Genomic DNA, 26,757 nt, shown 5'->3' with positions numbered 1-26,757 from the left:
GATACTTCTGCAAAATCGTGAGACAATGCAAGGCAATGCCAACACCCTCATCCCACTCTTGACTGTTCTTTTCGACCGCAATTACGAGTATGATGGGGAAGTCGAGCCGTTCGACGACTTGTTGGCAGTGTGGCGGATGTTCATGATTGGTGGTGTGATGTCTTGGGATATAGTCAAAAGATTTGCTTAGCAAAATATCTTGCCAGTGGCTAGAAACAATCGAGAATCAGAGATGAAAGTGAGTAGTTATTATTGATCAACGGTAGGTTTTGATGGTCAAAAGAACAATGTAATGGGCTAAGTTGGATCTGCCGGCACTGTCCCCCGCGAGTCCTTTTATAGGCGACACCCACGTAGGTAAACAACCGATGCGTCATCCGGTGGTGGTTGGAAAGTGAGATGGTGCAATGCCACTTGTGCTATTGTGACTGCCGTATAATTGATGTTGCAAGGTCGTAGTCTATGTCTGCCCAAGAACCTCAGCACCAGTGGCTGTGTAGTATGATACCTTGGGGTGCCACGGCCCGAATGTGTACCTCATATGACAATCAATAAGGTGACTGGCGGCAGGTGTGCCCACCACTCGGCCATTTCCCCGCGCCATTCGGCCATTTCGCCGCTTCCTTCCGGAGACAACCAGGAAGGGAGGTCCTACATGGCTCGACCCCCACAAGGTTACTTTGTATATCGCCTTCCGTCCCATTCAACGCTATTGGCTGCGGCATCGTCTCGGGCCACTTGCAATCCTTGGGAAGAGTATCACTCTTGACAAGTGTTGTCTGTCATATCATAAGCTATGAGGGGCCCCAGTGCAAAGATCTTGAAATTTAATAGCAAGAGAACATACGGGGATTGCTAATTATTCCCTATTTTCAACGGGCACGACCTAGAATTTTTGAACTTTGGTTCTGCCCTCTCTGAAAATACCTGGCGGAAGGTGAATAAATGGCTGGCACACCCAGATATCTTCGCTCTTGTCCACAAAGTGGGCGCATCCTTTCACCATAAGCCTTTTTGCGGAGCACCAGAGACCAAAGTGTTGAAAAAGCCTATCTCAACGATATATACATGATAATAGCTATTTTCTCTTTTCTTTTTTTTCTCCTTCCTTTTTCCATTTTTTCTCTCTTTTTCTCTCTTTTTTTTTCTTCCTATCTTTCTTTCTCTTTTTTCCTTCTCTCTTTCTCTTTATTTCTCTCTTTCTCTTTATTTCTCTCTTTCTATTTATTTCCCTCTTTCTCTTTTTCTTTATTTTTCTTTCTGGTTTTCTTTCTTTTTCTTTTTCCTTCTCCTTTTTATTTTTCCTCCTTTTTTTTTCCTTCTCTCTTATATTTTTCACTCGCTTTCCTTTTAATTTTTTTTTCTTTTCCTTTTCCCGCTAATTTCTCCTTTTCTTCATTTCTATTCTATGATACTTATTTATTCTAACCGCAGCTATAGAGCGCATGATGCTCTTAATATTTGCAACCATAAGTAGGGGGGAACTTAGCTGTTCCTCACACATTTAAAGGTGTCTCAATACTTTACCATCTGGCTAATCATACCAATTATATACCCACCTAGGTGCTAGGCACGTAATGAGGGAGATGCGCAGTCATCACCATGCAACAAATACTTCCCGGCTCTCGGTAGTCGAGCTAGTATGGCACTGTCAGGTGAAAGAACGACGTTCACGTAGATTCAACGCTTTAACTCTATAAATAGCGACCGTTTTTCACTCCAGTATCCATTTTGAAGATTTTTCGTGTCAAATGTATTGGCAAATTTTTATTGCTGCACACCTGTGACCCACCAATACATTTGGCAAAGAGAACCATTTTCTTGAGTAGTAAGTTACCCTCTTCTCATCCACACCGAAATGCCAAGTACTTAGTTCCTGCCCTTCATCCACTTAGGTGATTATAGTCGCCTTGGCCATCCGCATTCCGCCACGATGTTGCGCGTCGAGCCCCATCGGTCTTGGTCTTTGATTTATCTACAGAGCAGTTGTTTTCATAAGCTTGTTGCATATTAAGCCCAGAACCAAAGTATTGATTTCAGCCGAGCCTCCACTCTAGTGCAAATCGCAGCCAGTGACCTTGTGCAATAGTCATCCGCGGTAGAGGTTCTATAATATACATGCATCAACTGCGAATTGGGCGTGCTCGCCAAGTACACGGCAAATCCGAATCAAGGAAGCACCGGCCATGTCAAGCGGGTCTTGCGGCCCGTATGCATGCTCGGATCGATAGTTTATGAATTCCCGTGGTACCACTCTGTTTTGTCATGTTAGTAAGCGACCGTCCACGTATTATAGGAGATGACGCTGACGTGTATACCCCATAGTCATGGTGGCTGAGAGACTAATGATATTATAGAGGCTACTTTTGATTATGCCTGCATGTGCCAAGAAGTCTATTGTTCAACGTAGATGTTGTTGGGTATAAATGTTATCTCAGCGCAGCCACCCCTTCGGTGATCAGAGCAGAGTAACTCACGTCCATCATGGCATCCCTAAGACTGCTATATGCCTTTTTTGGCCTGATTCTCGCGTTGGCCGTGTCGCCTGCTAGCGGAAGATGCACTCCTAGTGTTTCAAGTATCTCGCACTCCAATGGAACTTGCAAAAACCCAAGTCAAAGAAAAGCATGGTATGCTGCTTCATGATACAATAACATCAGTCACATCAACTTACACTACCAGGCATACACTTGAAGACAATGAGAAGCAAGAATACCTCGACGCAGTGAAGTGTCTCTTCAACTCGCCCCCTAAAGCAAACATCACTGGAGCCAAGAACCGATATGACGAGCTGCATTGGGTTCACATTCATCAGTCCAACATAATCCACGGTGTGGGCGCGTTTCTTCCCTGGCACCGTTACTACATGCGGGTATACGAGCAGGTTTTGCAAACCGAGTGCAACTATACAGGAGGTCAACCGTATTGGGACGAGCAGCGTGATGTTTCACTCGATCCGTCGCTCGCTGCTGCGTCGGTCTGGGGCGCGGACGATCTGAGTTTTGGAACTGCCTCCAACGGCTGTGTAACCGACGGCGCATTTGCCAACACTACTTTGCACCTCAATCAGCTTTGGGGAGTTGCCAACTATTCTTCGTACTGTCTAAGCCGAGAGTACGATGAATCTTACTGGAGCTGGGCAAATACCTCTTATGCGGATGCTTGCATGGCTACGACAAATTACAGTGACGCATGGCAATGCTGGGTTGCTAAGCCCCACAGCTCTGCTCATTTGGCAGTAGGCGGCACAGTAAGTTTATACTATTTCTACAATCGCGTCAAGCCGACAAAGGAATCTAACCACGATGCATTAGCTGTCCGATCAAGCTGGAAGTCCCGGTGATCCCCTCTTCTTTTTGCACCACGCCAACCTCGATCGACTTTGGTGGAAATGGCAGTCCCAGGACCTGGAAACTCGTCTTGTAGAGATGAATGGACAGAGCATTCCTTCGCTGTCAGACCTGACGACAAACGGGTGGCTTTTCCCATCCAGCAGTGTCATGGACTACGACAATGATGAGTATAACACGACTACGTTGAATCACAATCTTTGGATGGTCGGCATCGTGCCTAATACCACAATTGCCGAAGTAATGGATATCCGTGGGGAGACAATTTGCGCCGAATATATTGAAGCACAATAGCATAGACGTATTTCTTCCTAGGAATTGGAGGGGTAATATATAACATCTATTATAATTACGCTCGTGTATTATACAGGTCTTGCTCACTGGTACCTACCAATACGCATGTAATTACCGAGAAACAGATTTCTGATTGAAAAATGCAAGAACCAAGAACGAGAAAACAAACAATAACACGAACACGGCACGAAAGCCACGGCAGAAGCAAGTTCAAGACTGCAGGGTCAGTTGGGCATCAATGTGTCTGCCATGCAGGGGCAGCGCGAAAGGTGAATTAGTTGGTTTCTTTTTGTGGCAGTCTACCAAGTAAAATACCACAATGACTGTGGATTGCAAATGCTCACAGAGGCCAGACATGGGTGGAAGAGAAAAACATACGGGTAAAAGAAAGAACATTTGAGTTCCAGTTCTCGTTTCACGCCTCCCAATCACTAAAACTCCACCAATAATGACCGCTAATCAGTGGTTTTAGCGTGTTGATATCGCATTCCCCGCAGGCCCACAATGACGTTAGCCTGGGTCAGGGACGCGCCTCAAGGGTCCAAAATTTGGCGATGGCGCGTCTTGAACCCCTAGTAGCTTCCCGCCTGGTAACACTTCTATGGAATCTCCAGCTCAACACGATGTTCTCCTCCTCCGACAATCTACAGTCTCGTTGAGATCTAACAAGCAGACTACTCCATCAATCTACCATGCCACCAAAGCGCAAGTCCGATGCCCAAGCCGAGACGGCCAAGGGAAAGAAGAACAAGCGTCAGGCTGTTGAATCAGAGCCCGAGAGCGCTGGAGAGGAGAGCAGCAATGTCAGTCTCCCGTGGTCGCTGGCTGCTACCCCGACGGTCAACTGATGTATACAACATAGGCAAGCGGCGAAGATGTAACCAAACGTAATCCATACGAGTATTACTGCATCAATCGCCACTTCTTCGACGTCGAGAACGAGAATGAGGACAAGGATGAGGACGATCAACTCGACGAGGAGGAGCTGGAAGAACACTACGATGAAATGCTCAAGGACAGCAATGTTGCCTTGAAGCCGGTGGCAGAATTTCCGGATCACAAGTGGATTGTCCTATGGGAAACCTGGACCTTGATCTGCGAATATCGTCGCCTGGCTACATATACCAATCCGGACATGTTCGGCATGCATATTTACAATGACTTTAATGGCTACGGTATCCAAGAGCTCGTGGAGAACTTGGTAAGCAAGTGAGATTTATTCAGAAGGACCACGGTTGGATCTGCCGCTAACATCACCGCCTAGCTGACATCTCTTGACACGGAGTTCAAGAAGAAGGACAAGGACGAACAGTCTTGGAAGAAAATGTGGGCAACATCTGCCGGCATGGCTCACTGGCTTGTTGTAGAGCAATTGGCTCCCTGGATGAGTAAGTCAGTCTGCAGTGTATACATGGAAAGCCCACTGAACAGTCTGTAGTGTTGGAAGATGGCGAGCGTCTTACACAAACCATTGGGCTGATTGGTCGATCCTTTCTGACTACACTCAGTGAGCTTGACCGGGTCCAGCAACTTGGAAATGACACCTTCATCAAAGACCTCGGTCTCGTCATGTCCATATACCTCTCCTGGGCCGACGGCCTCGATGACTGTGGCGTTGAGGAAGATAATCTTGACTGGCGCAAGGAGATTGTTGCGTATGCAAAGCAGGCAAATATCGACCTTGTCGCCGCCGGCTGCTACGGCATCAAGAGCAAATTGGAGGCCCTCGAGGATGAACACGGCACCATCGAGCCCCTTGCCCGTTCCAAGAAGGCTGATCGATGGGACTGGAAGAAGACTGTAGGAGCATACCCCTAATCAACAGACTACGCACTACTAACGCACATCCCAGTTCACAGCCTACGCCAAGAGTCATGGCTCTCGTGGCAAAATTGGTGGGGACAAATTCAACATTTTGAAGTTCTCGCGCAAACAACGCGCTATGCATGCTTTTGACAAGAAGGATCCGCTGGCCCAGTTTCCAGAAAAAGATCTCAGAGAGGGCAACATTATGTTGGCCTGATCTGTATTAATTCATCGATATTGGCGCAGGATGAGGGGCGACATTGTATAGATAAGGGTCTTTTTCTTAGCGGTTGCTGCAGCTGTCTTTTGCTAGGGGCTGTTGATTTCATGACCATTGTACCATGGAGTCGTGCTAATACGTACTAATGTTGGTTTGATGCGCTACAATTGTTGACTATATCATCAGCCACCCTCCCTCAAGTGTATACCTTATCATTAGCGACCACCATGCTTCCGACACTTATGTACTATATCATGTACCGCATTTAATAAGACGCTTGATGCATTCCACCTACGCCTATTGCGACTCGGAGAAGGTTCGGTTGTCGAAATTGAAAGGGGTGCCTTGATCGTTTCTTGTCCGGTCTTCGAAATTGTACAAGTGGGTCTCTTGCATGAGCACTAAGCTGGGGGCACGATATTCCCTTTCCAACCCAGTATTTATACACAACTGAATGATGAAGCCTCGTTGGGATTCGCTCCTGTAAAAGTAAGAATTGACGGATAGGGACAGAGTTGAATCGACCGAATTTCATCCGTGTTGGACGGCGCAATTGCAAGCCCAGTCCCCTGAATAGTGTTGGGTGCCGTCCCATTCTCAACCCATGCTCTGATGGCTGAGAAGATTGTGTTACTGGGATCTAAGCCAGTGGAAAGAAGACCACAATGGCCAACCCCGGGGGCTAGGAACAGTCGATAGTAGTCAGTGACGTTGCCATTGTGTGAATTCTTCTGGACTTTGTCGTAATAATCAATTGTGCCGTTGGGAGGAATCAGCTGGTCTTGCATGCCATGCCAGGTAATCATCTTGGTGCCGGAAGCTCTTAGTTTTCCTAGATTGTAGTCATCTGTTCCAATTATAGAACGGTACTGGTTTACTGACTGCTGAAAGAATGAATCGAATTCGGCATGAGACATATTCTTCAGGTCATATGAAGAATTTTGGGCCAAAAAAGTCGTGATCCAGGTATCTGCGACGGTGAATGGCGTGACAGAGCAATTGTTCACTGTTGTACAATTCGTAGAAAGTAGGAAAGTCATGATTGCGTCCTGATGAAGGCCTTTCTTCAGGTTAGTGACATTGGGCGCAGCTTTGTACAGATTGTGCTTCGGAAGCGTGCATCAATACTCCTATATGTTTTTGGCTTCACAAGAAAGCAAATGGGAAGGGGAGGGATAAGGTAGTGAGAGCGGAAGAGATTGGTAAAGACAAATTGGACTGAATCTAGAACCCCACGTACCGTACCATTCGAATTGGCCATCAACACTAGATGCCCCATCCCAGATGAAATTAACAAGCTCGGACATCTTCTCTGTAATTTGTATCGTTCCTTCAGGGGCGGTGCAGTTGACGGTCTGTCCTACCATGGACATGGCATCGAAGCGACACTGACCAGGCAAAGAGATACTACCATCTTTGACGCCATCCAAGTCATCACATGCCGCGATGGCACTGGATGTGAAGGCTTGAAGAACACAAGCTGGGGGCCGAACGTCTAAAGGTATCATCAACTCATGTGACATTGCAAGGGGATGGCAATTCTCAAACGTACCAAGTATATTGGACATGAGAACAGGCCAGAATTCATACAGGGGAAACTTGTCCCAGTTAATTGCAGGGCATCCAGCAATGATGCCGTCAAACTCTTCTGGGAAACGCTGAGCAGCCATATGACCTTGACGACCACCGGTGGAACATCCATTCCAGTATGAATATTCTGGCCGGGTGCCATAGTATAGCAACGTAGCAGATTTCCCCAATTTTGCGGCTTCCTCCAATGCAACACTTGCAAAGTCCTTCAAGGCAACGATGTTTGCATGACCTGGACTGGTGAGGCCCCACTCCGAGACTTGCAAACTGTTGTCGTGGCCTCCATCGGTCGAAGTTGACGCGAAACCATTCGAGACAGGTTCCAAGACGACGTCGGGCGTGCCGGCAACCCACACTCCTCCGCCGTTCATGACAAATCGTGAGTTCCAATTGGTGGGATCCAGAGGCAGACCAATGTAAGTGTTTATGGTATCATTTTGACCTGGATGCGTGTACTTCACCGTGATCCTGCACAAATCAACATTCGAAGGACCGTTACCGGTAGGCGCAAAAATAATGTTGGCATCTCCAGGTGCGTTTTGACCTGCAACAGACTCGTTAAGGGAGACTGTCACATTCAGACTGATAATTTCGATGTCGGGAAGACCAAGAGCTGAAAAAGTAGCGCTCGTGCAGCTTTGATCGTTGTAATGACTGTTAAAGCCCAGCGCCCCAACGGCACTAAGCACAGCACCGCTGTAAAAGTGTTTTAGAAACATTTTCATCGGTGTTTGTAGATGGTTTCCACGGATGCTCTTCTATTTTAGTCAAGTGTGTTAATTAACGGCGAACTCTTATTACATACCTAGTATATATATATCGAGAAGAAGCTCTACAGTACCGCGGTAACTACCGGCACGCAGCACTCAACACCATAGCAAGGCGTAAACTAAAGGCGAGGAGTGCTATCTACCAATCCTGAATTTGCCGATGGGGACTGAAAAAAAGAAGAAGAATGCTTCTGTTCCCTTGATGGCATGTGATAGAAACATTGCATCGAAGCCACATTCAGGCGAGTGAAAAACAAACTTTTCCTAGATACGTAGCTTTAGTGCTATATACTGCCGAAGAATAATGCCGGTAACAAACTTCTTGGTGTATAATCTTGACTAAAACGAAGAGTGTGTGCGTTCGTTGGAGCCGCATGAAGTGTCCAGGGACCTGCAACCCCTTTCGGTAAGCTTCTTACTACATGGTGGTCTAATTTGTAAGCGCATCGAGATGTGGGGGTGGAGGTTCAGAAATCCCTGGTTCGTAGTGCCGATGCAGCCTGCCGAACGCGAAAGCGGACATTGATTTAGTCCACTTTTATCCGTTCTTAATCAGGCATGTTCAGCAGCTTGGTTGACTAATCGCAGTCTTGCGATGAAAATCCTTAGGTCTAATAAATGTGCTGTCCTTGGCGATGGCCTCGGGACGCGAGAGTGCCGAACTCCAGACAATTTGCTGCCCGTGGTTGATTCGTCCCAAGCTCAATGCCATTGGACGGCGCTCGTTAGTAGAATTTTCCTTTGGCAACATCTGGGCTTCAAGGAATGACGACTTGATATCAGTGTCAACGTTCTCGTGTGGGCCCCTAGCGGCCAAGGTGTCGAGGAGTACGAGACCTTCCGAGGACTTAACCGTCTGAGCTAGTAATGCTGCTGAAGCGTCGAACGTTCAGCCTCACCTGCACCGCGAGTAGATTGAGATGTATGTCCCGCATTGGCCCTCTTGGTGTGATATGACTGAGGTGTGATTCGCTTAGATACATTGCTTGACAAGATTGGTCAATCTGCGGAAAGCATTCTCGGCGAGTGATACGGGACTTCTCCCCAGACTTTTCTGTCACTGGCGCGAAACAAATTATACAAAGCTCTCTGGTCAACTACGCAGAAGAAACTGACACCGGGAAGCGTGAAACAGCCGAATGTCATGTCCCGCATAATAGATTTTGTAAGTTGACTGGCAGCTGAGTAGGTTATAAAGGATGCTGAACCACAGATTTCTCCATACTCGCACCACCTGCGGAACTGAGTTTCAAATTCTTCATCGGATCTCTGACAGGAGCCTTCAGCAGAATCGAAATAGGTGTGGATGAAATGCACCAAACCTCTCGTTATGAATGAGTCTATGATATAATACATGCATGTCGCAGGCATGGTAATCGCTCATGTTCAAGTAAGTCAACAAGCGTGGGCAGCGAGCCAACAGTGGACCAACGCTCATGAATAGGGACACTAGAATGGGAGCAATTTGATCTTGAATACTAGCATGATACTCAAATTATACAACGGTATAACTGCGTTGCAAGAAATGTCTTGTTATAATTAACCGTGCATTAATGATTAATTTTTTTTTAAAATTTATTAGCAGCAAATCAATATAAGGGTAAACTTTTCGCATTAAAACACACGTGACTTCACATACAAGTTACTCACGGCTTTGAAATAAATTCTTTGTCTATTGAATTTTTTATTAGCAGGGCAGAGGAAATCGATAATCCTTATACTCCATGAGGTTTGCGTAAATCTTAGCCACATAAAATTGTGAAAGATAAAGTGTGATACAATTACACCGCATAAGGAAATTACGGCCATATGCAGCCGGCAAATTCGATCGGCATTTTACCAGTTGTCATTTAGAGCCAATTTTCAAATCAATCAAGCCTTCGAGATTTGTGATTGGTCCTCGATGATTTCGGCCATAAGCGCATCCCCACGCTTATTAATTAACTCCGATAAGGGCCGACTCACGAAACGATGGTTCCCATACTGTTACTAGGTTCGTGGTCGTGGAATGGCTCAGCTTAATTAATAAAAACATATATCACGATATTGTGATATGAAGGATGGTCGAATTATACTGAATATAATACGTAGAGATTAAAATTGCTTTATAAGCAATATTTGCAACTGGGCAAGCTTAACCCGTAATTCAAGCTCATTTACGTAATAATTTTGTTTGCATCTTTTTAAGTAAATATTACCATGAAACCACTTTCACTAAGTTTTAGCAAATCGATTTCAACATAAAAAAAATGCACTCTGAAATTCCGGAGTCTAATACGATGTTATGCACCTTTTATACAAGTTCTACGCCATGCCAACTCAATCAACGGCTACCCGTGCCACACCCCCATTTACTAAAAAGGATTCGTTCCTTACCAATTTTAAGTTCTAAGTGGGGGTGTGACACGAGTATAATATTTAAACCATTCTCCCCGCCCTTACTTGTCGAAGCACATCTTCTGTATTATTTCCATTTCTTCTTATTGAGTTTAAGTCATCAAGTCCTTCCAGAATGGCTCAGTCACCATCAGGCGCATCATCATCATCACCTTTCCCGGTTGGGCAGATTTTCTCCAATGGCTTGGGAAACGAACCCCCGTTGTCGGCTGACAACCCAACAATCGGATACAAACTCAATCATTTCATGTTGCGAGTGCGCGACCCCGTTCGGTCTTTGCATTTCTACGTGAACCTTATGGGCATGCGTACAGTCTTCACATGGAACGTTGGACCTTTCACTATCTACTACCTCGGGTACCCGCAGTCAGAACATCACCGGCTAGACCTTTCAGCGTTTGGCAAGGAAACGTTACCCGTTCTCGCTCATACTCTGGGTCTCATGGAATTATATCACATTCACGGATCAGAGAACGAGCCCGAGGGATATTATAGTACCGGTAACGTACCCCCAAATTTGGGCCTGGGACACTTGGGCTTTTCCGTGCCCGACGTTGCGACAGCACTGCAGCGTCTCAAGCGTCATGGGGTGGAAGTGATCAAAGACTTGGGCATTTCAACCCGGGAAGCTATCCCCCTGAGCCAATGGGAAGCGCAGCGTGGTATCGGATTAGGCGAACTCCACAAGAGCTATGATGACGTTTTCAAACAAATTGCATTCATCAAAGATCCCGCATGTTTTACACACCGGCGTTTGTTTAATTGTCCAGTTTCACTGTGATAATGAGCAAGAAAACTAATCATGGCCTTTGATTTCTAGGACGGATATACTGTTGAACTGGTTCCTCAGGGACTAAAGGGTTTATGAATCTTGCAGGCGATAATCATTGCGCATCCAATTTGAAAATCAAGAATTCGAACGGCGCGCACGCATTCACATTAGCCGCGTCCCCTCTTTTTGCTCGCCTATTGTCAAGCTAGATAGAAAGGACATGTCCAAACTGGCTCGTTTAATAAGATTGAACATCTGGCAATTATGATTATGTAGTGTTCGTTGCAATGCTGGCTATAGTGACAGCTGAATTGACAGGTCCGGTAGTTCATTTAGTGACTTTGGGTTTGCCGAAGAGGTTGATAGGTCCGTCTCGCCACAAGGAACCACCAAGTCACCGAGATCACAGCAACGATACCGTAAACAACCGAAAAATAGTTCATATTCCCAGCCACGGCAGGATATGCTGGCGGAAAAGAGTACATCTACTTCCAGAATATCAGTCGTGCTACATTTTTGTAACAATGTGAACGGCGGAACACAATACTTGGGGGCGGCGACTTTCAGAGATCTTGACTTACAACAAAGGTAAAGCAAAGCCAGAGTAACAGTATGTAGTTGCACAAGTGTCCAAGCTTGCCCAACCAGAACGGCCCGGGCTGGATATTTGAGCGTCCTCAGACCAGCAGACAGACGACAGGAATAGCGTACGAGTCATACATTAGTACCATGCAAGCTGTAATCATGCCGTTGAATACAGTGGCAAAGGCCAGATAAAGGGCACCAAGTATAGAGACGATGATCGAGCTTACGATGTGCGCGGAGCCCCTACTCAGAGCAATATGAGTTCAGGACATGAGTAAAATCAATGGAGAGTTACCATAGGTGATGATCGAAAGGATTCACAGCCCCCAATCACTTTGTACATGTTCCCTGGACTTCTCTCTGGTATGCAGAGACAGCGAGAATGGCAACAACATGATACGGTTCCCAAGTCAAAGGCAGCAGTCAGAGTTGGTATTTTGAAATTGTGAGCAATTTCAACATTAAGTGACACGTGTGATTCTATTAGAAGCATGTACCCTAATGTAAATATGACGCCGATAGCTTAAAAAGAATCAACCAGTAATGCACGGTCAATCGTATGAAGACATTTCTTGCAACAAAGTTGTATCATTAGATAAGTCAAGTATTGTGCCTCTGTTCAATATCGAATTGCTGCTAGTCTAGTGTCCCTGATTCTTGGGCGCAGCAATCGCGGAGCCCTCAGGTGTGACATAAGCCTTGGTCAGACCACCGTCGACGACCATGTCGTGCCCGATAACGAAGCTACTTTCATCAGAGGCCAGGAAGACGGCGGCCTGTGCTTGCTCAATAGCCTCCCCGAAACGTCCCGTGGGGAAGTGGACCTCACGGCGAAACCTCTTGGGCTTGTCGTCGCCAAGGAACTCCTGGAGCATGGGAGTGCTGCCGGGACATTGGGTCAGCTGCATGGACGCGAATGGCACAGTGTGGAGTTTAACATACTTCAGAGGGGCCGGGCAAAGCGAGTTGAAGCGATAACCCTCACGGGCATGAACAATGGCAAGTTCGCGGGTCAGGGCGAGAACAGCGCCTTTACTGGCGGTATAGGCGACCTGGGGAGTAGCAGAGCCGACAATAGCAACCATGCTAGCCGTGTTGATGATACTGCCCTTGGTCTTGCCGTGCTTGCGGAGAGATCGTACAGCATGCTTGGAGCCAAACCATACGCCCTTGACGTTGATATTCATAGTTAGATCCCATATGGAGTCAGGGCACTCTTCGGCATCACCGTCTTTGGGGTGCATAATGCCAGCATTGTTGAACATTACATCAACTCCACCCCACTCGTCAGTAGAGTTCACGGCAGCCTCAATGTTAGCCTCTTTTGACACATCCACGACTTTGGCCGCGACATTTCCCGTGTGATTGGGGACCACCTGCTTCACCTTGGCGAACGCTCTTTGAAGGGTGGCATCATTGACATCCGTCATCAAGACCGAGGCGCCTTCTTGTAGCATGAGGATGCTAGCTTCGAGACCCACACCACTGTTTGTTATCTGCTGTAAGCTCTCAAATCTCAAAGATTGGAGAATCGAGCATCATACGCACCCAGCAGCACCAGTGATTATGGCATTTTTGCCTGCGAGTCTGTTGACCATTTTCTTACCCTTGGATTATGTTCTGCGATGCTGAAGATTGTGTCAGGACAAGAAAGCTGCGCAATTTCAAAATAAAGACTGCTCGAGTAGTGATAATTGCATCAGTTGCGGTGTTGATGGTGGGCTATGAACGTCATTTATTCATCAGCACGCCTTTCTGAGTATTTATAATGTTAATCGTCTCGAACAATTGCCCACGATCTATGGAGTGGAGAAAACACGAAATAACGATCCATGACCATGAGCGTCTACCCGCGAGCCTCTACATTACTCAATGAGGATCACCAGATCGCTCCTCGGGTATTTTTGACCGGTCCGCCATGTACAGAGGTTCTCTGGCGGTGGCGGCAGCAGGGGGTCGTGCGCGGTCCACGCTATCGCGGTACGGAGTCGGAGCGCGGTAAATAGGGGAGAAAGGCGTAGCGCGCGTTTCGACAACAACTTTGGTGTGAATGAAGATCCCGCATGATTGCCTGTCAGGGAAAATGATGTTACAATTCGTCTCTCGGGCATGAGTTAGTGAAATGGCAATCACTCGTGACAAACTGACTGAATCTCATCCCAGCGCGGCCCTCGGAGCATAATATGTATCTAGCTTGAGATGACACCCCTTTCATGACATGCCACCCTGCATCTCTTGCTGCTATACATTCTTTGTATTGTCCTTCGAAACTTGAGCCAACAATGTCTACTACTATCAAGACCATTTCCCCTTCCACAAACAAGGTGATTTCTGAGCGTGCTGCCACCACCGTGCAGCAGGCTCAGGATATCACTAAGCGATCCAATGTCGCCTTCGAATCTTTCTCAAAGCTTTCACTGCAACAGAGACGCGATATTGTTGTCAAGGCGCTCGCACTGGTCCAGGAGCGAAAGATGGATCTGGGCCGTGAATTGTCCGAGCAGATGGGCAGACCTATTGCCTTTAGCCACAAGGAAATAGAGACCATGCAGAAGCGTGCAGATTACCTGCTTGACATCGTGCAAGAAGCTCTAGCGCCCATACCTGGCCGTGAAGAGTCTGGCTTTAAGCGCTTCATCAAGAAGATTCCAGTGGGACCAACCTTGGTCGTATTTGCTTGGAACGTAGGTGGCATGTTACTCTTCATGCTACGCAACGGCTATTAATGTATTCAAATTACTAGTTCCCGTATCTGATCATCGTCAACTCCCTCATACCCGCACTTCTCGCTGGAAACAGTGTCATTCTCAAGCCTTCGCCACAGACGCCCCTTGTCGGGGAGCGTCTGCTGGAAATTTTTCACGAGGCTGGTTTACCAGAGGATGTGCTGACCATAGTTCAGTCTGGGGATCCAAACCTAGTGAAGGAGCTCGTCTTGCTACCAGAGGTCGGGTTGGTCAGCTTCACTGGATCTACTGCTGGCGGACTTGCCATTCGTGAGACCGCAGCTTCCCGCTGCATCCCCGTCAATCTCGAACTGGGAGGCAATGACCCTGCCTATGTACGTCCTGACGCCGACGTGAAATATGTGGCAGCCCAGCTGGTCGATGGTGCCGTGTTCAATGCGGGACAGAGCTGCTGTGCTGTCGAGCGCATCTATGTCCACACCGACGTCCACGACGCATTCATCAAAGAGCTTCAAGATGAGCTCAAGTCGTAAGAATGTCCCATTATCCAAAAGAGATAACCTCGTACTACTTGCTGATTATGTTAACCTCTGCAGTTACGTACTTGGTGACCCAATGGATCCCAAGACAATGGTCGGTCCCGTGGTGTCGCGTGCCGCCAAGCAAGCTATTCAGGCGCAAATTGATGATGCTTTGGCCAAGGGTGCCGTGGATTCCACCCCAGAGAATACCACCTTCAAGAGCGCATCTCCTGACGGAAATTATGTTGCACCTTGTCTATTGACTAATTGCACTCATGAAATGATGGTTATGAAGGAGGAGACTTTCGGCCCCATTATCCCTGTAACTAGGGTGGCAAGTGACGATGAGGCCGTGGATCTAATGAACGACTCCGACTATGGGTTGACCGCCAGTATCTGGACCAAGGACATCTCTCGTGGTGAGGAGCTGCAGGAGCTTCTGGAGGCGGGTACAGTGTTTATTAATCGTTGCGATTACCCCAACCCGGATCTAGCTTGGACCGGATGGAAGAAGTCTGGACTAGGTTGTACCCTAGGACCACGTGGCTTTGACGCTTTTGTCAAGTTGAAGAGTTACCACGTCAAGATGGACCAGGCATGAGTTTGGAGAAGTTTAGCGCGTCGAGTACCTAGTCTACCCGGATGGGATACGTAGCATGAATATCAATACAGGACATCAAGGCAGGAAATATCATATGAATTTTGTTGTAGATGTGTTGTGCATAAATATACTGTAAACTACAGGCTTAATGGCTTTGGGTCAGCCCGTACCATCTCTACGTATCGTTTGGCTCGACCAAAGTAGCTTTCCACAACAGTGTGGCCGTCTCGGGCCTATTCAGTCAAGTCTCTGCTACGATCGGCCTTTGGAATTGAATCAATGACTGCGTAGCAGAATAGTTAGTCAGGATGCCCTTGGTCCTAGGTGCGTCACAGCCCCAGACTCATCTATCCGGGAGCGCGGTACAAGTGGACCAAGGCACTATAGCCGCGACTACGGGGTTTGGGCGGTACGCTACCGCGCTCTTCCTCATGCGACGCGGGTAACGCTGTCGGGTTCAAGGCACAACTCTCGCACTGCAGATACTGAATGTGACTTGATTATGCACTTGTCTAGATCTCTATCTCATCCCACGCCAAGACTTCTTTGAGGATCCAGCACAATTTGACATTGAATTCACATGCCCCGGGGCTTTTCAAGACCTTCTGTCGAAGCAAATATTCTCAACGCATTTGTGTGCAGTGATTCACAACAGCTGGAAATGATCTTTACAATGCAGTCCACAGAGCATCGCGCCGTTGATAGTGAGCAAGTCACTATCACCAACATAGCTCAGCAACTTGATCAGGACGACAAGGTCAAGGTCGGTGGCATAGATTGCGACGGAGTAATTCGTGGCAAGATCATGTCCAAGGAGAAGTTTCTGTCCAGTCTTGAAGATGGTTTTGGAATGAGCTCTGCAATCTTCGCATGGGATATGCATGATGTATTGTATACGCAGAAGAATTCAATTGCCAACGAAAAGGGGGGCCATGGAGACTTCATAGCCGAGATCGATCTGAGCTCATATAGGCGGTTACCGTTTGAGAGCAATATCCCATTCTTCTTATTGAGGTTCAAAATCGATAATGTGCCAGTTTTTGCCGATGGTCGTAGCATCGCTCGCTCGACTACACTGACCTTGGCAAATAAGGGCATGCGAGGACTCGCTGGAGGTAAGTGAGCCCTGCATAGTCAGCTCGGAGCACTTTTATCACTGACATACCCACAAGTCGAGCTGGAGTTCATGAACTTCCAGACCCCAGGCCAGGATGGATACGAATCTTTAGGGCAGCGACCCAACCTCGCCTCATTCCTCGACGCCAACGCACCTCGAGCTCTACGCCCAATCACTGGAGGCATGTTTGGTTACAGTGTGTCCCGCCCGCTGATGACCAAGGATTACTTCCACAGCATATACGACGTTGCGAAGGAGCTCGGTTGCCCCATTGAAGGTTGGCACACTGAGAGTGGACCTGGTGTCTATGAAGCCGCTCTGGCGGTATCGTCATCAGAGAGAATGGCTGACAATGTCTCCATCTTCAAGTAAATTATGGCAATTAATCCAAAAGTGTCGCACCGCTTGTAGCTAATTGAATATAGGTTTCTCACCAAAGCTCTAGGCGTACAGTACAACGTCACGCCTTGTTTCATGGCTAAACCCCTGCATGGCATGCCCGGTAGTTCTGGACACATTCACATCTCACTCACTGATCTCGATGGCACAAACCTGTTCGCTCGCAAGGACAAGGATGAAAGCGCACCGTTTGATGATGTGGCTCATCTGTCTGATATTGGTCGGCAGTTCCTCGCAGGTTTGATCGATGCCCTCCCCGACATCATGCCCATGGTGGCGCCAAATGTCAACTCATATAAGCGTCTCGTGGAGAATTTCTGGGCACCTATCACATTGAGCTGGGGATTGGAGGATCGTGAATCCAGCATTCGAGTGATTGCGCCGCCAACGTGCAAACCCGGCGCAACCCGCTTTGAGATTCGCATCCCGGGCGCCGATCTTCACCCACACTACGCCTTGAGTGCCATCTTACGGGCTGGACTTCGTGGAATTGAACGCGAAATGAACATTTATTTGCCCCCACTCTCCCAAATGCCCGGGGGACAAAAACCCGACAAGTTGCCCAATACTCTCGAATTGGCTCTTGCGCGTTTCCAAGCACCAAACAGTGTCGCCCGAGAGATTATGGGCAACGAGTTCGTTGACTATTATGCGATTACCAGAGAACACGAATTGAGAGCTTGGCGAGAAGCTGTGACCGATTGGTGAGTCGCTTGGCACGTTGTGAGATTTCATATTGAATAATGATTGCTGACTCGGTGTAACAGGGAGTTTGTTAGGTATATCGAACACGTATAAAGATGCCTGATGCAAAACGAAATGGGAATAGAATAAAGAATTTGGAGTAGTAGAATAAGATATAAGTATAAGTCATAATGGCGTCATAATCATTAGTGCGATTTGGTGTATCAGTCAAGCAAATGGCCAAGGAAAATCCGGCGTATTTCTAGTATGGGAAAAAAAGAAGAATAAGAAAAACAACACCTAGGCTCAGCTCTCCAACGAAGAGAAGCGGGTATAATTTTCATCTGCAATAGAAATGCTCAGAAAATGGTATTGAAAGTACTCCCACGTGACATCCATCATCAAGCTCAACGAGCTTCTCCTGGGGTCATCCCCAGTCTGTTCATACTCCCGGAAATAACCATCATACCAAGAAACTCATGGATAAAACAAGTTCTTCTCCTTACAGACGAATGTAGCAATACTAGTTGCGCAATACTGTGTACGTTCTTATAGCCTTATCGCACCTAGTAAAGTCAATATCGCATGGGTACAGACCAAGTGGCGGGTTTGCTAGGTGTTTGCGTGGTTTACGCGGTTCCACCACTATGCCAGTCGCCAAATCTGGTCGTACCTATGCACCTCGGCAAATGCTTATTATAACCAGGAGCGCGCAGTTGGATTTGCCAAGGTCATACGATAAAGTGTAGGAACCACCAAGCGAAACCTCACGATATACGTGGGACTAGACACACGGGACTATACGCTGATCCTGAGGGAGGGAAGGCGGCATAAAGAATGATCAATCAAAGGAAATCTCTTGTGGCTTGTTTTACTAATAGCCCGTGATTCTAGCGATTGCAGCTTGGTCTGATTGGGATGGTCCCACTCACGATATACGATTCATGTCATTGGGGGTTTCCTAGGCGGCGAACCGCGCAGCGCCTCCGCCCTTAGTGCCAGGCGGGGTGGGGGGCGCCATCGGTGGCACGGAGCAGAGCCGAACCCCACCTACCGGTATCGGTGTGTCGTTTGGATTCACCGAATGCAAGATTATTGACCATTCAATTGACACCGAGTGCAAACTTACCATCGTTGCCAGACAGAACATCTTGCGTTGGGTCTTTATCATGGATTTCTCACTCGAGCATCACAAGGACTACATCGGCCGACCCATTGCAGAGTTGCCGACTCCGTCTCTCATTGTTTCGCTTCCCATTGTCAAGAAAAATATCGCTGCGCTTCATAAAGATGTCGAAGATCTCGGAATTGACTTTCGTCCGCATGTCAAGACTCTCAAAGTATGTGTCTTTGCCAACAAAAGCCTAACCAGGGTTGCGGCGAAAGCAAGAGCTTGATAGCTGATTCACACTTTGCTATCAGACCTTGGAAATCACCCGGATGATGCTCGGTAATGGCAAGTACCGCAGCGTTGTCGCATCAACATTGGCAGAGATACGAGGTCTCCTGCCATTAGTAAAAGAGGGACAATTGGACGAGGTTTGTGGTTTTCCCGAATCATGAGAAAAAACAAGAACAGAAACAGAGCGATCAAATAGAGTAATGGCTAACAACCCCTTTATTGTCTGTATGGAATACCCGTATGCCCTGGCTACTTGCCCCAGCTTGATGCTTTGAGACAATCATTGAGAATTACCTTAATGGTCGACAATGAGCAACAAATAGACGTCTTGGAAGCTTACAGTGCATCAAAACCATGGGATATCTTTGTCAAGCTGGATGTTGGATCCCATAGAGCTGGAGTGGCCACTGAAAGCCCGGCCCTCCGTAGCCTTGTGGAGCGTGCTGAAAAGTCCATTGCCGCAAACATTTACGGGTTTTACTGCCACGCCGGACATTCTTACGGCGGTCGTTCTAGGGAAGCTGCTGAAGAGACCCTGAATGTCGAAATCACGAGTGTACTACACGCAGCTTCCCTGCTTTCCGAGAGTAGGGATTTGGTTGTATCGATTGGTGCAACACCTACAGCCCATGTTGTCAGTGCCTTCAAGCATAAAGTCCCATCGAACATCAAGTTGGAACTGCATGCAGGTAAGAAGCCTTGAAATGATTGGTCGTTGGTTCCGGCATGAAAATATCATCTGCTAAAACTTACTGGCGACAGGCAATTTCCCCTGCAACGACCTTCAGCAGGTATCTACGAATCTTGTGTGCGAATCAGACCAAGCTATTCGCGTCGCCACTGAAGTGTGTGGCGTATATCCCGAGCGCAACGAGGCCCTCGTCAATGCGGGCGCCATTGCACTGTCGCGGGAAACGAGCGACTACTCTGGATATGGACGCGTGGTCGGCAAGCCGGATTGGAGCCCAATCAGGCTATCGCAGGAGCACGGCATTCTAGGTACGACTGAAGGAGAAGCCAAAGTGATTGACAACTTCAAGGTTGGAGACAGGGTGTATCTCTACTGCAATCATTGTTGCATTACGGCAGCTGCATTTTTTGTATTTTACGTGGCGGATGAGAGGGACGTTGTGGTTGACACCTGGCTGCCTTGGAAGGGATGGTAGCCGAAGAGTCATTATAGACACAGTCTCAAAAGTTTCCCTAGAATAGTGCCTCGAGTATTTGAAATTAGAAAGGTTCAAGGCTAGTTTCAGGGTGAAAGATGTTCTGCCAAGGTGTCATTAGTGAATTCTTTCAGCACTCTCAACGGCCTAGGCTGTCCCTAGCCCTACATTCCTTTACTCGTTTCGCAGGTATACTGCCTACTGGTGACAAATATGCATCGATGCAAGGGATAACGAAGAAGTCCCTCTTGTTCGGATGATTCTCCCCGCTCATGATTCCTGTATTTCTTCTATTGTACTGGACGCACTCTATTACAAGCGCACTTAATGGCCATGGCGTGCGTGGTTTTTTGTTACGACTCAGAACATACCTGCATGGCTCGCGCTTATTCATGGGTATGATTAACGGTCTCCACATCAGCTATCTTCCTTGTCGGCATAGCCAACAGCCAATCATATCACTTTCCGCGCTGGGGAGCCATCTCATGAGACCCCATATCTTACCAAAGTTGAAAACAAGGAGTGGCGATGGAAGGTAGTATGTTGAATTTTGATGGGAAATAATAGAAACATCATCAGTGCCAGTTTTGAAGAATGTCGGCGGCTGTCTCGATTTAGGGTTCACTGGTCTACAACGATCCTTGTACTATCGAGACCAGGTTGATCATTTTTAGCGAGCTCAAGTTCATCCCCGCGGTCCCGATCACAATGCGTAATCTGGGGTTGACCTATGACGAGATCTATCGACACCTGCTTCCGCCCAATCGCCATTGCCAGAATCTGGACCAAGAGCAATCCGAGATTGGTCCAACGAATCTGTCAGTCGTTCAAACGGGTACGGTGATAGCTTTCTGCCTGTGGGGCTGTTGATGGCAGTGGTCGTCGCGGCTCACGCATGCGGCCCACCTAAAGCATCAAGAACCTGCGGCCTCTCTACCGGGCGGGTCGACGGGTCGCCAGCTTTTTGAGAAAGTCGCCATGGCAACCTCCAGTAGTCGCCAATCTTCGCGACGTCAGGGTTGCTCTCGCAGACGTGCTCCTATATTTCGAACAAGAACCGGCTGCTTAACTTGTCGGGGTCGAAAGAAAAAGTGCGATGAGATCAAACCCATGTGCACGGGATGTTCCCGCAATCAGCTCACGTGCCGCTGGCCTGTTGAAATCCATACACGAAGAGACTCGGACAAGAGTGTCCAGGGAAATCGGACTCTCATGGATAGTGCGGAGCAATCCTCATCACAAGCCACAAACATTTCCTTCTCTGGTTCTCCTAATAACCGGGAAGGTTCTCTGAATAAGGATGTCCCGGTACAAAGCCACACCCCGGAAGAAGTATCATTACATGATTCTGTTGACGTCTGCAATGTACAAGCTGAAACACCAACAAGACAGCCTCATCAGACACGATTGGAGTCAGTTGAACCTGATTCTAATGAACCACTAGAATTTCTGCCGTCCCAGCTTGGTATTGATGTCCAAGCGGACTCAGAGAGTGGCAGCCATTCCGGCCCGGAGGCATTGCCGAGTGATACAATTCTCGGCTCCCCCCTTCCTGAATCACACTATGGGCATCTAAGGGCTCTTGAGCTAATGCCAATGCTGGAGATGCATTCGATTCCGTCATCTCCCTCTTGCTTTCCCGGACTCCAAACACGTTCTTTCCAGCTTTTGAGCTACTATACCTCGCGGACAGCGCTGAGTATGGGCAATGGCTCGACGACCGACAACCCTTTCATTACACAAATGGTCCCACTCATGTTTGTGAACAAGCTTATCCTTCAACTGGTCCTCACACAAACTGCTACGCATCAAGCCATAGCCAGAGGTGATACCTTGGAGGCCGTCCGGCAGGATTATGCTAGTGCTCTTCGCTATTTCCAGTCCGCCATTGAAGATTATCTAAGTGGATGTGAAGGCAGTTTGTTATGGGTCACACTCGGAGCTTTAATAATGTGCTTTACCGAGGTAAGTGGAAAGACGCCTTTGTTGTGATGCTGCTAACAGGGTTTTCGTACCTAGACAGCCAGAGGAGACGTACATGGCGCAATCTTTGATCATCTAAGTGCCTCTGGACCATTGGTAGCACAGCTGATAATTCATACGGACAATCATATCCCTCGCGCCATGAAGAACTTTATTACCGAGTATTACGTATATACTGGACTGATCAGCATGATATCGATTGACGCCACAGTCTGTACCAAACCTTTACTCGACCCTGGTGTGGTGGCCGAGGCGCAAAGACTGGCCACCTCAGGGTATGTCGGGCAATTATGTGGGACTTGGTTGCCACTGCTACTCCTTATACCAGAGATAGCCAGTTTTGCTGGAAGGGCTTTATCAAAAACAGTCAACCCCTCATTTCCGCAGTTCGATGATTTCGCAACATATTCATCCCTTGAAAGCCAAATTCTTGCTTTTTGTCCGACTACAGTGGTTGACCAGGACGTGGTCATTTGCTCCTTGATATACCAGCAAGCCGTCCATCTCTATCTCCTCACTTGTTTGAAAGGATATCAACAAGACGATGGTGCCATGCTTTATTCTCAGCAGACCGAAAACTCCCTGACGCAAGCATTCACTCTGCTGCGTCAACTGGGTCCAATGGCACGCATAAATACCAGTCTCTGCTGGGCCATTGCCGTCATCGGATGCTGCATCACGGACCAAGAGCAGCGTGCAGAACTATGTGGTCGTCTGACTACCATGTTCAAGTCCATTGGCTTGGGTAATATTCGAGCAACGAAAAAGCTACTGAATCTGGTATGGAAGCAGCCAGTCACAGAACAAAGCCCTTGGTTCATCCACAAGGCAATGCAAGAGAATCAAATGTGGATATCCTTTGCCTAACGTATATTCCTTCATCATTGGAAACTCACCGGCCCCTTTGGGTCTAAAAGGAAGAGCTATACGACCAGCTATTAAGATACACAGTACAGATTCATGGTCTAGAACGTCAACCGAAGTTCTTTTTTTCCTTTCCCCTTCAATGAAGCCGATTCGCCTTTCAAGGAATGTTCATGATTGAGGCTTCTATTGGAGAGATACCAGAGGTAGTGGTCTTTTGGCGGCACCTTGGATAACAGCAGATGCAAGTGCAAATGATGCAAACTTGTTCCACAATGGTTCACGCAGAAACCTGTCAAGACAGCTTTCCTCGACGCCAATCAAAACTTCTATTCCACCATCCGGAAGTACTGGCAAGATCACCTGTAAGCCATTAATGACGCCCAAGCTAGGCGAGCGCACAGCTTGGATCTTGCCAAGATGGCCCCAGTCGAGGCTATACAACGCAAAGCCGACCCATGAGGATTGCACAAAATTGAAATCGGGGACATTCAAGAACGCCGTGGGGACTAGGCGGTCGACGTAGGTCACGTGGTGATCAATGAATGCCCCGACATCCTCAGTGTATCCCGGTCCAGCACGTAGCACAGCTTGTCGAATTCGCAACGCAATACCGGCCAAGCTCCATTTAGACAGCATGGTGCGGATGGGCAACTTCACAGACACATAGGCAAGAAAGCAGCCCAGTGTCTGCGGGTGAACGGGTGGATTGATACGCATCCGGGCGTCAATGGCAATATTGAAGACAGATTGCGGGTCGTCACCCTCGGGCAGCGAATCGATCGGATTCTGCACTTCTATGACGGTCCGCCAAAGGAGCGCCGATAGCGCGTCATTTGGTGAAATTTGATTCAAGTCTCAGCTTTGTACTTTATCTACCCCTACCTATACAATACTATATCGTACCTAATCATGTATTGATCCGACTGTCGTGACACTCCGAGCGTAATAAATCTCTTTTTTTCTTCTTTTTTTTTTTTGGAATTTAATCCGCCTTTTACGCTTAGCGTATAGCCTTGGTCGTAATATGTTTGCGGGAATTGCGTTTAAAAAGGAGCATCCAGGCTTAGAAACCTTTTAAATTGTGTATACCGGGCCGCCGTGTCTTGACTGTCGGAGGAGGCTGACGTCGACGTAAAAGAAAGTCAAAAAGTAAGGGGGTGTTTCTGGCGCGAAGATAGTTGGCAATAAGTCATAGCTGCTGTTCTACCGGTCACGGTCTCTGGGAGGGTGAGGCAGTCTTTATTTAATTCGACTTCAAGAACGCTTTTTAAGCATGCAGTATAATATAGCATTAGGCTGGAGCATGGATCTGGTGGGAAACCTCAACCAAACAACCAACATCTTTAGGTTATTGCGTGATCAGGCCAGTAGCCTGATCACTTCAGGGTTGCATCCTGTGCGGTCGCATCTAAGTGTAGAATTGTATGTTTCGAGTACCAGTTGAGATATATTATTAAATGAATTGAAAATGCATGAAAAGTGAAGAAAAACGCAACTGAACTACCGCAGATCACTGTTTTGATCTAGCAACTCCACGAGCTAAGGGGTTCATTGATCAGGACCCCACCACAGCATTTGCGGACTGGACAAGCAAGTATGATAGCTATTGTTACTATTTCTAATATTAGGGTTACTACTACACTGGAGTGAATATGGGGCATTCCATTTCACAGTAATTATATACGCACAGGATGATGTCGGGGGCTTCTAAACGTGAGGAAACTACTCAACTTCAAGCACATCACCGATTCATCCTCTCTATATCGAGGTACAGTGCTCTGTGTCACAGCAGAAGTGTCTCTCTATTCCGTATCGCCCCCTTCCCTGGCGCGGGTGAGCATACTCCGCCGTCAAGGTCCCTTCTTAGAACTCTGGAATGAAACTCAACCACTCGACCGTCATATAAGCACCCGCCGGGAGCTGTGCTGCAAAGACAGTATAGAATGCGACAATATACCAAGTCAGCCGACAGAGAAAGTAGAAGAGCATCGCTAAGAATCCGACTACATGCAGTGTCCGACGAAACGATACGGCTTCAGGGAGCCAGTATCCCACAATGCGCGGCATGCATATGAAGATCCACAGAATACTCATTATCAATCCAGCGAAGGACCAGATTTTTTTCCAAGGTTGACCCAAGACACCCGAGACGAATATGGTCGTTAATACATTTGTGCTGGAGGTGAGCAACAATAGCGCTAATTCTGTCAATGGGAGCTTTCGGAGCGAAGATTGTAGTTGAATGCGGCCATAAGGGATGCGCGGCACGTTTGAGCAGTCTTCGTTGACCGAGTAGTGATAGACCTTAAGCGCCTTGCGTAGCTTGGCCAACATCTTGCGCTCGAGCTTGCGAGATGAAAGTCGGCCGCATTTAATGACGATAGGAAGGTTGATTCCTTGGGGCTTGCGCCAGTAGAAAGCCAATATTGCTATCGAGTATAAGACCATTATACACGTCACATATTCCGGAGGCGTCCCAACTCGCCAAGGGCGCTCGGCCATTCGCGCCACGAGGTGTATGACAAAGTTCGTGGTCTGAACCACGGCAATGAATTTGGCAAATCCGTCCGTCTTGCTCTTGTCGTCAAGCTCCTGGACTGAAATATCCAGTATGGCTGATGACGGGGTGATAAAGCCCAACCGCATTAAAATGGCCAGCCCATCGCAGGTAAGCGCAATGCGCTGTAGCTGTGCGCCTGGCGCGGGCTCGATATCATCCGAAGATTCCGCCAGTAGTGGGAGCCCTAATGCAGTCTTTGCACTATCCACAATATGCTTTGTCGTTGTAGTCGTCTTATTTTTGAGCAGCTGTGGGAGTGTCGGCTCATACTCGAGAACGAAGCCACCGGCATTGGCAAAGAAGGCGTGGGCCAGCGTCCAATGATTAACGTGTAATTCGTTTCTGAAAAGTTGTTGCGATGCTAGAGCAGCACGCAACTCGGCCAACGCTGTGGCTGCTGCATACTCAGGGACACAGATGGTGATCAAGCACCATTTGGCCTTGCGAACCAATTTGGACCATGTGGAATCACTTTCCGCCGGTAGGTTGAGATTTAGGCCCGTCCAGGGACAGAGAATGAGGATCGATATACAGCTATAAAATACCGAGAGCGAGGAGCGCCAGGGTGCAGTGGGGACTAGGTCCTCCGGTGAGGCAAAAACCTGTCCCATTGGTGCCGAGACAGCTGCCGTAGGAACGCAAACAGAGGCACTGATGCAAGTCGTATTAGCCATCTTGTAGGCAGACAAAAAAGACCCGTAAAGTTCGATGGTTGGTGAAGTCTCAAGTGTACGAGCACAAATTCGCCCGTTAAATGAGTTTGTATGGTTGCAACAGTTTCCCCCAGTCGTTCATATATCCGTTCCTAGCAAAGGAGGCTCTACTTTTAGCTCGGACGCCAGGAGCGGCTGTGTCGTGGACAGGGAAGCCATGCTTTCATTCCATCCAATCAAGCTGACATATCTCGAGCAATAGCTAGTCATGCAAAGCCAAAGTATCAGACCCCTGTACGGCCGCACCAAAATCTTGTGTCCGTCCCTAACACC

At 47.8% G+C, this 26,757-nt stretch overlaps 10 protein-coding genes across 10 annotated transcripts; 6 read left to right on the top strand and 4 right to left on the bottom strand.

Moving 5' to 3' along the window:
* Window positions 1–2,484: 2,484 nt before the first annotated feature.
* On the top strand, window positions 2,485–3,644 carry PFICI_10811 (uncharacterized protein; the record flags this gene model as incomplete). The annotated part of the gene is made up of 3 exons (XM_007839392.1): window positions 2,485–2,630; window positions 2,683–3,250; window positions 3,315–3,644. 3 exons carry the CDS (start codon window positions 2,485–2,487, stop codon window positions 3,642–3,644), a joined length of 1,044 nt encoding a protein of 347 aa, XP_007837583.1.
* Window positions 3,645–4,336: 692 nt separating this feature from the next.
* Window positions 4,337–5,667, top strand: PFICI_10810 (uncharacterized protein; the record flags this gene model as incomplete). The annotated part of the gene is made up of 5 exons (XM_007839391.1): window positions 4,337–4,447; window positions 4,507–4,845; window positions 4,909–5,032; window positions 5,083–5,444; window positions 5,497–5,667. 5 exons carry the CDS (start codon window positions 4,337–4,339, stop codon window positions 5,665–5,667), a joined length of 1,107 nt encoding a protein of 368 aa, XP_007837582.1.
* Window positions 5,668–6,110: 443 nt separating this feature from the next.
* PFICI_10809 (uncharacterized protein) lies at window positions 6,111–7,979 on the bottom strand (the record flags this gene model as incomplete). Its single annotated transcript, XM_007839390.1, has 3 exons — window positions 6,111–6,676; window positions 6,911–7,165; window positions 7,223–7,979. The coding sequence occupies 3 exons, from the start codon at window positions 7,977–7,979 to the stop codon at window positions 6,111–6,113; spliced, it is 1,578 nt and encodes a 525-aa protein (XP_007837581.1).
* A 2,563-nt stretch (window positions 7,980–10,542) lies between these two features.
* On the top strand, window positions 10,543–11,208 carry PFICI_10808 (uncharacterized protein; the record flags this gene model as incomplete). Its single annotated transcript, XM_007839389.1, has 1 exon — window positions 10,543–11,208. The coding sequence occupies one exon, from the start codon at window positions 10,543–10,545 to the stop codon at window positions 11,206–11,208; it is 666 nt and encodes a 221-aa protein (XP_007837580.1).
* Window positions 11,209–12,425: 1,217 nt separating this feature from the next.
* On the bottom strand, window positions 12,426–13,382 carry PFICI_10807 (uncharacterized protein; the record flags this gene model as incomplete). Its single annotated transcript, XM_007839388.1, has 3 exons — window positions 12,426–12,666; window positions 12,727–13,269; window positions 13,333–13,382. 3 exons carry the CDS (start codon window positions 13,380–13,382, stop codon window positions 12,426–12,428), a joined length of 834 nt encoding a protein of 277 aa, XP_007837579.1.
* Window positions 13,383–14,066: 684 nt separating this feature from the next.
* Window positions 14,067–15,593, top strand: PFICI_10806 (uncharacterized protein; the record flags this gene model as incomplete). Its single annotated transcript, XM_007839387.1, has 3 exons — window positions 14,067–14,468; window positions 14,528–15,000; window positions 15,068–15,593. 3 exons carry the CDS (start codon window positions 14,067–14,069, stop codon window positions 15,591–15,593), a joined length of 1,401 nt encoding a protein of 466 aa, XP_007837578.1.
* Window positions 15,594–16,266: 673 nt separating this feature from the next.
* PFICI_10805 (uncharacterized protein) lies at window positions 16,267–17,907 on the top strand (the record flags this gene model as incomplete). Its single annotated transcript, XM_007839386.1, has 4 exons — window positions 16,267–16,708; window positions 16,766–17,078; window positions 17,136–17,813; window positions 17,877–17,907. The coding sequence occupies 4 exons, from the start codon at window positions 16,267–16,269 to the stop codon at window positions 17,905–17,907; spliced, it is 1,464 nt and encodes a 487-aa protein (XP_007837577.1).
* Window positions 17,908–18,962: 1,055 nt separating this feature from the next.
* PFICI_10804 (uncharacterized protein) lies at window positions 18,963–23,211 on the top strand (the record flags this gene model as incomplete). Its single annotated transcript, XM_007839385.1, has 8 exons — window positions 18,963–19,133; window positions 19,216–19,332; window positions 19,458–19,884; window positions 19,958–20,235; window positions 20,804–20,899; window positions 20,980–21,201; window positions 21,448–22,326; window positions 22,381–23,211. The coding sequence occupies 8 exons, from the start codon at window positions 18,963–18,965 to the stop codon at window positions 23,209–23,211; spliced, it is 3,021 nt and encodes a 1,006-aa protein (XP_007837576.1).
* Window positions 23,212–23,394: 183 nt separating this feature from the next.
* On the bottom strand, window positions 23,395–23,928 carry PFICI_10803 (uncharacterized protein; the record flags this gene model as incomplete). The annotated part of the gene is made up of 1 exon (XM_007839384.1): window positions 23,395–23,928. One exon carries the CDS (start codon window positions 23,926–23,928, stop codon window positions 23,395–23,397), a length of 534 nt encoding a protein of 177 aa, XP_007837575.1.
* A 1,146-nt stretch (window positions 23,929–25,074) lies between these two features.
* Window positions 25,075–26,445, bottom strand: PFICI_10802 (uncharacterized protein; the record flags this gene model as incomplete). Its single annotated transcript, XM_007839383.1, has 1 exon — window positions 25,075–26,445. One exon carries the CDS (start codon window positions 26,443–26,445, stop codon window positions 25,075–25,077), a length of 1,371 nt encoding a protein of 456 aa, XP_007837574.1.
* Window positions 26,446–26,757: the final 312 nt, after the last annotated feature.

The sequence above is a fragment of the Pestalotiopsis fici genome, assembly GCF_000516985.1.
Source record: "Pestalotiopsis fici W106-1 unplaced genomic scaffold PFICI_Scf_8, whole genome shotgun sequence".
NCBI lineage: Eukaryota > Fungi > Ascomycota > Sordariomycetes > Amphisphaeriales > Sporocadaceae > Pestalotiopsis > Pestalotiopsis fici.
The sequence above is the reverse complement of the archived record's forward strand: the minus strand, read 5'-3'. Positions and strand labels throughout refer to the sequence as shown.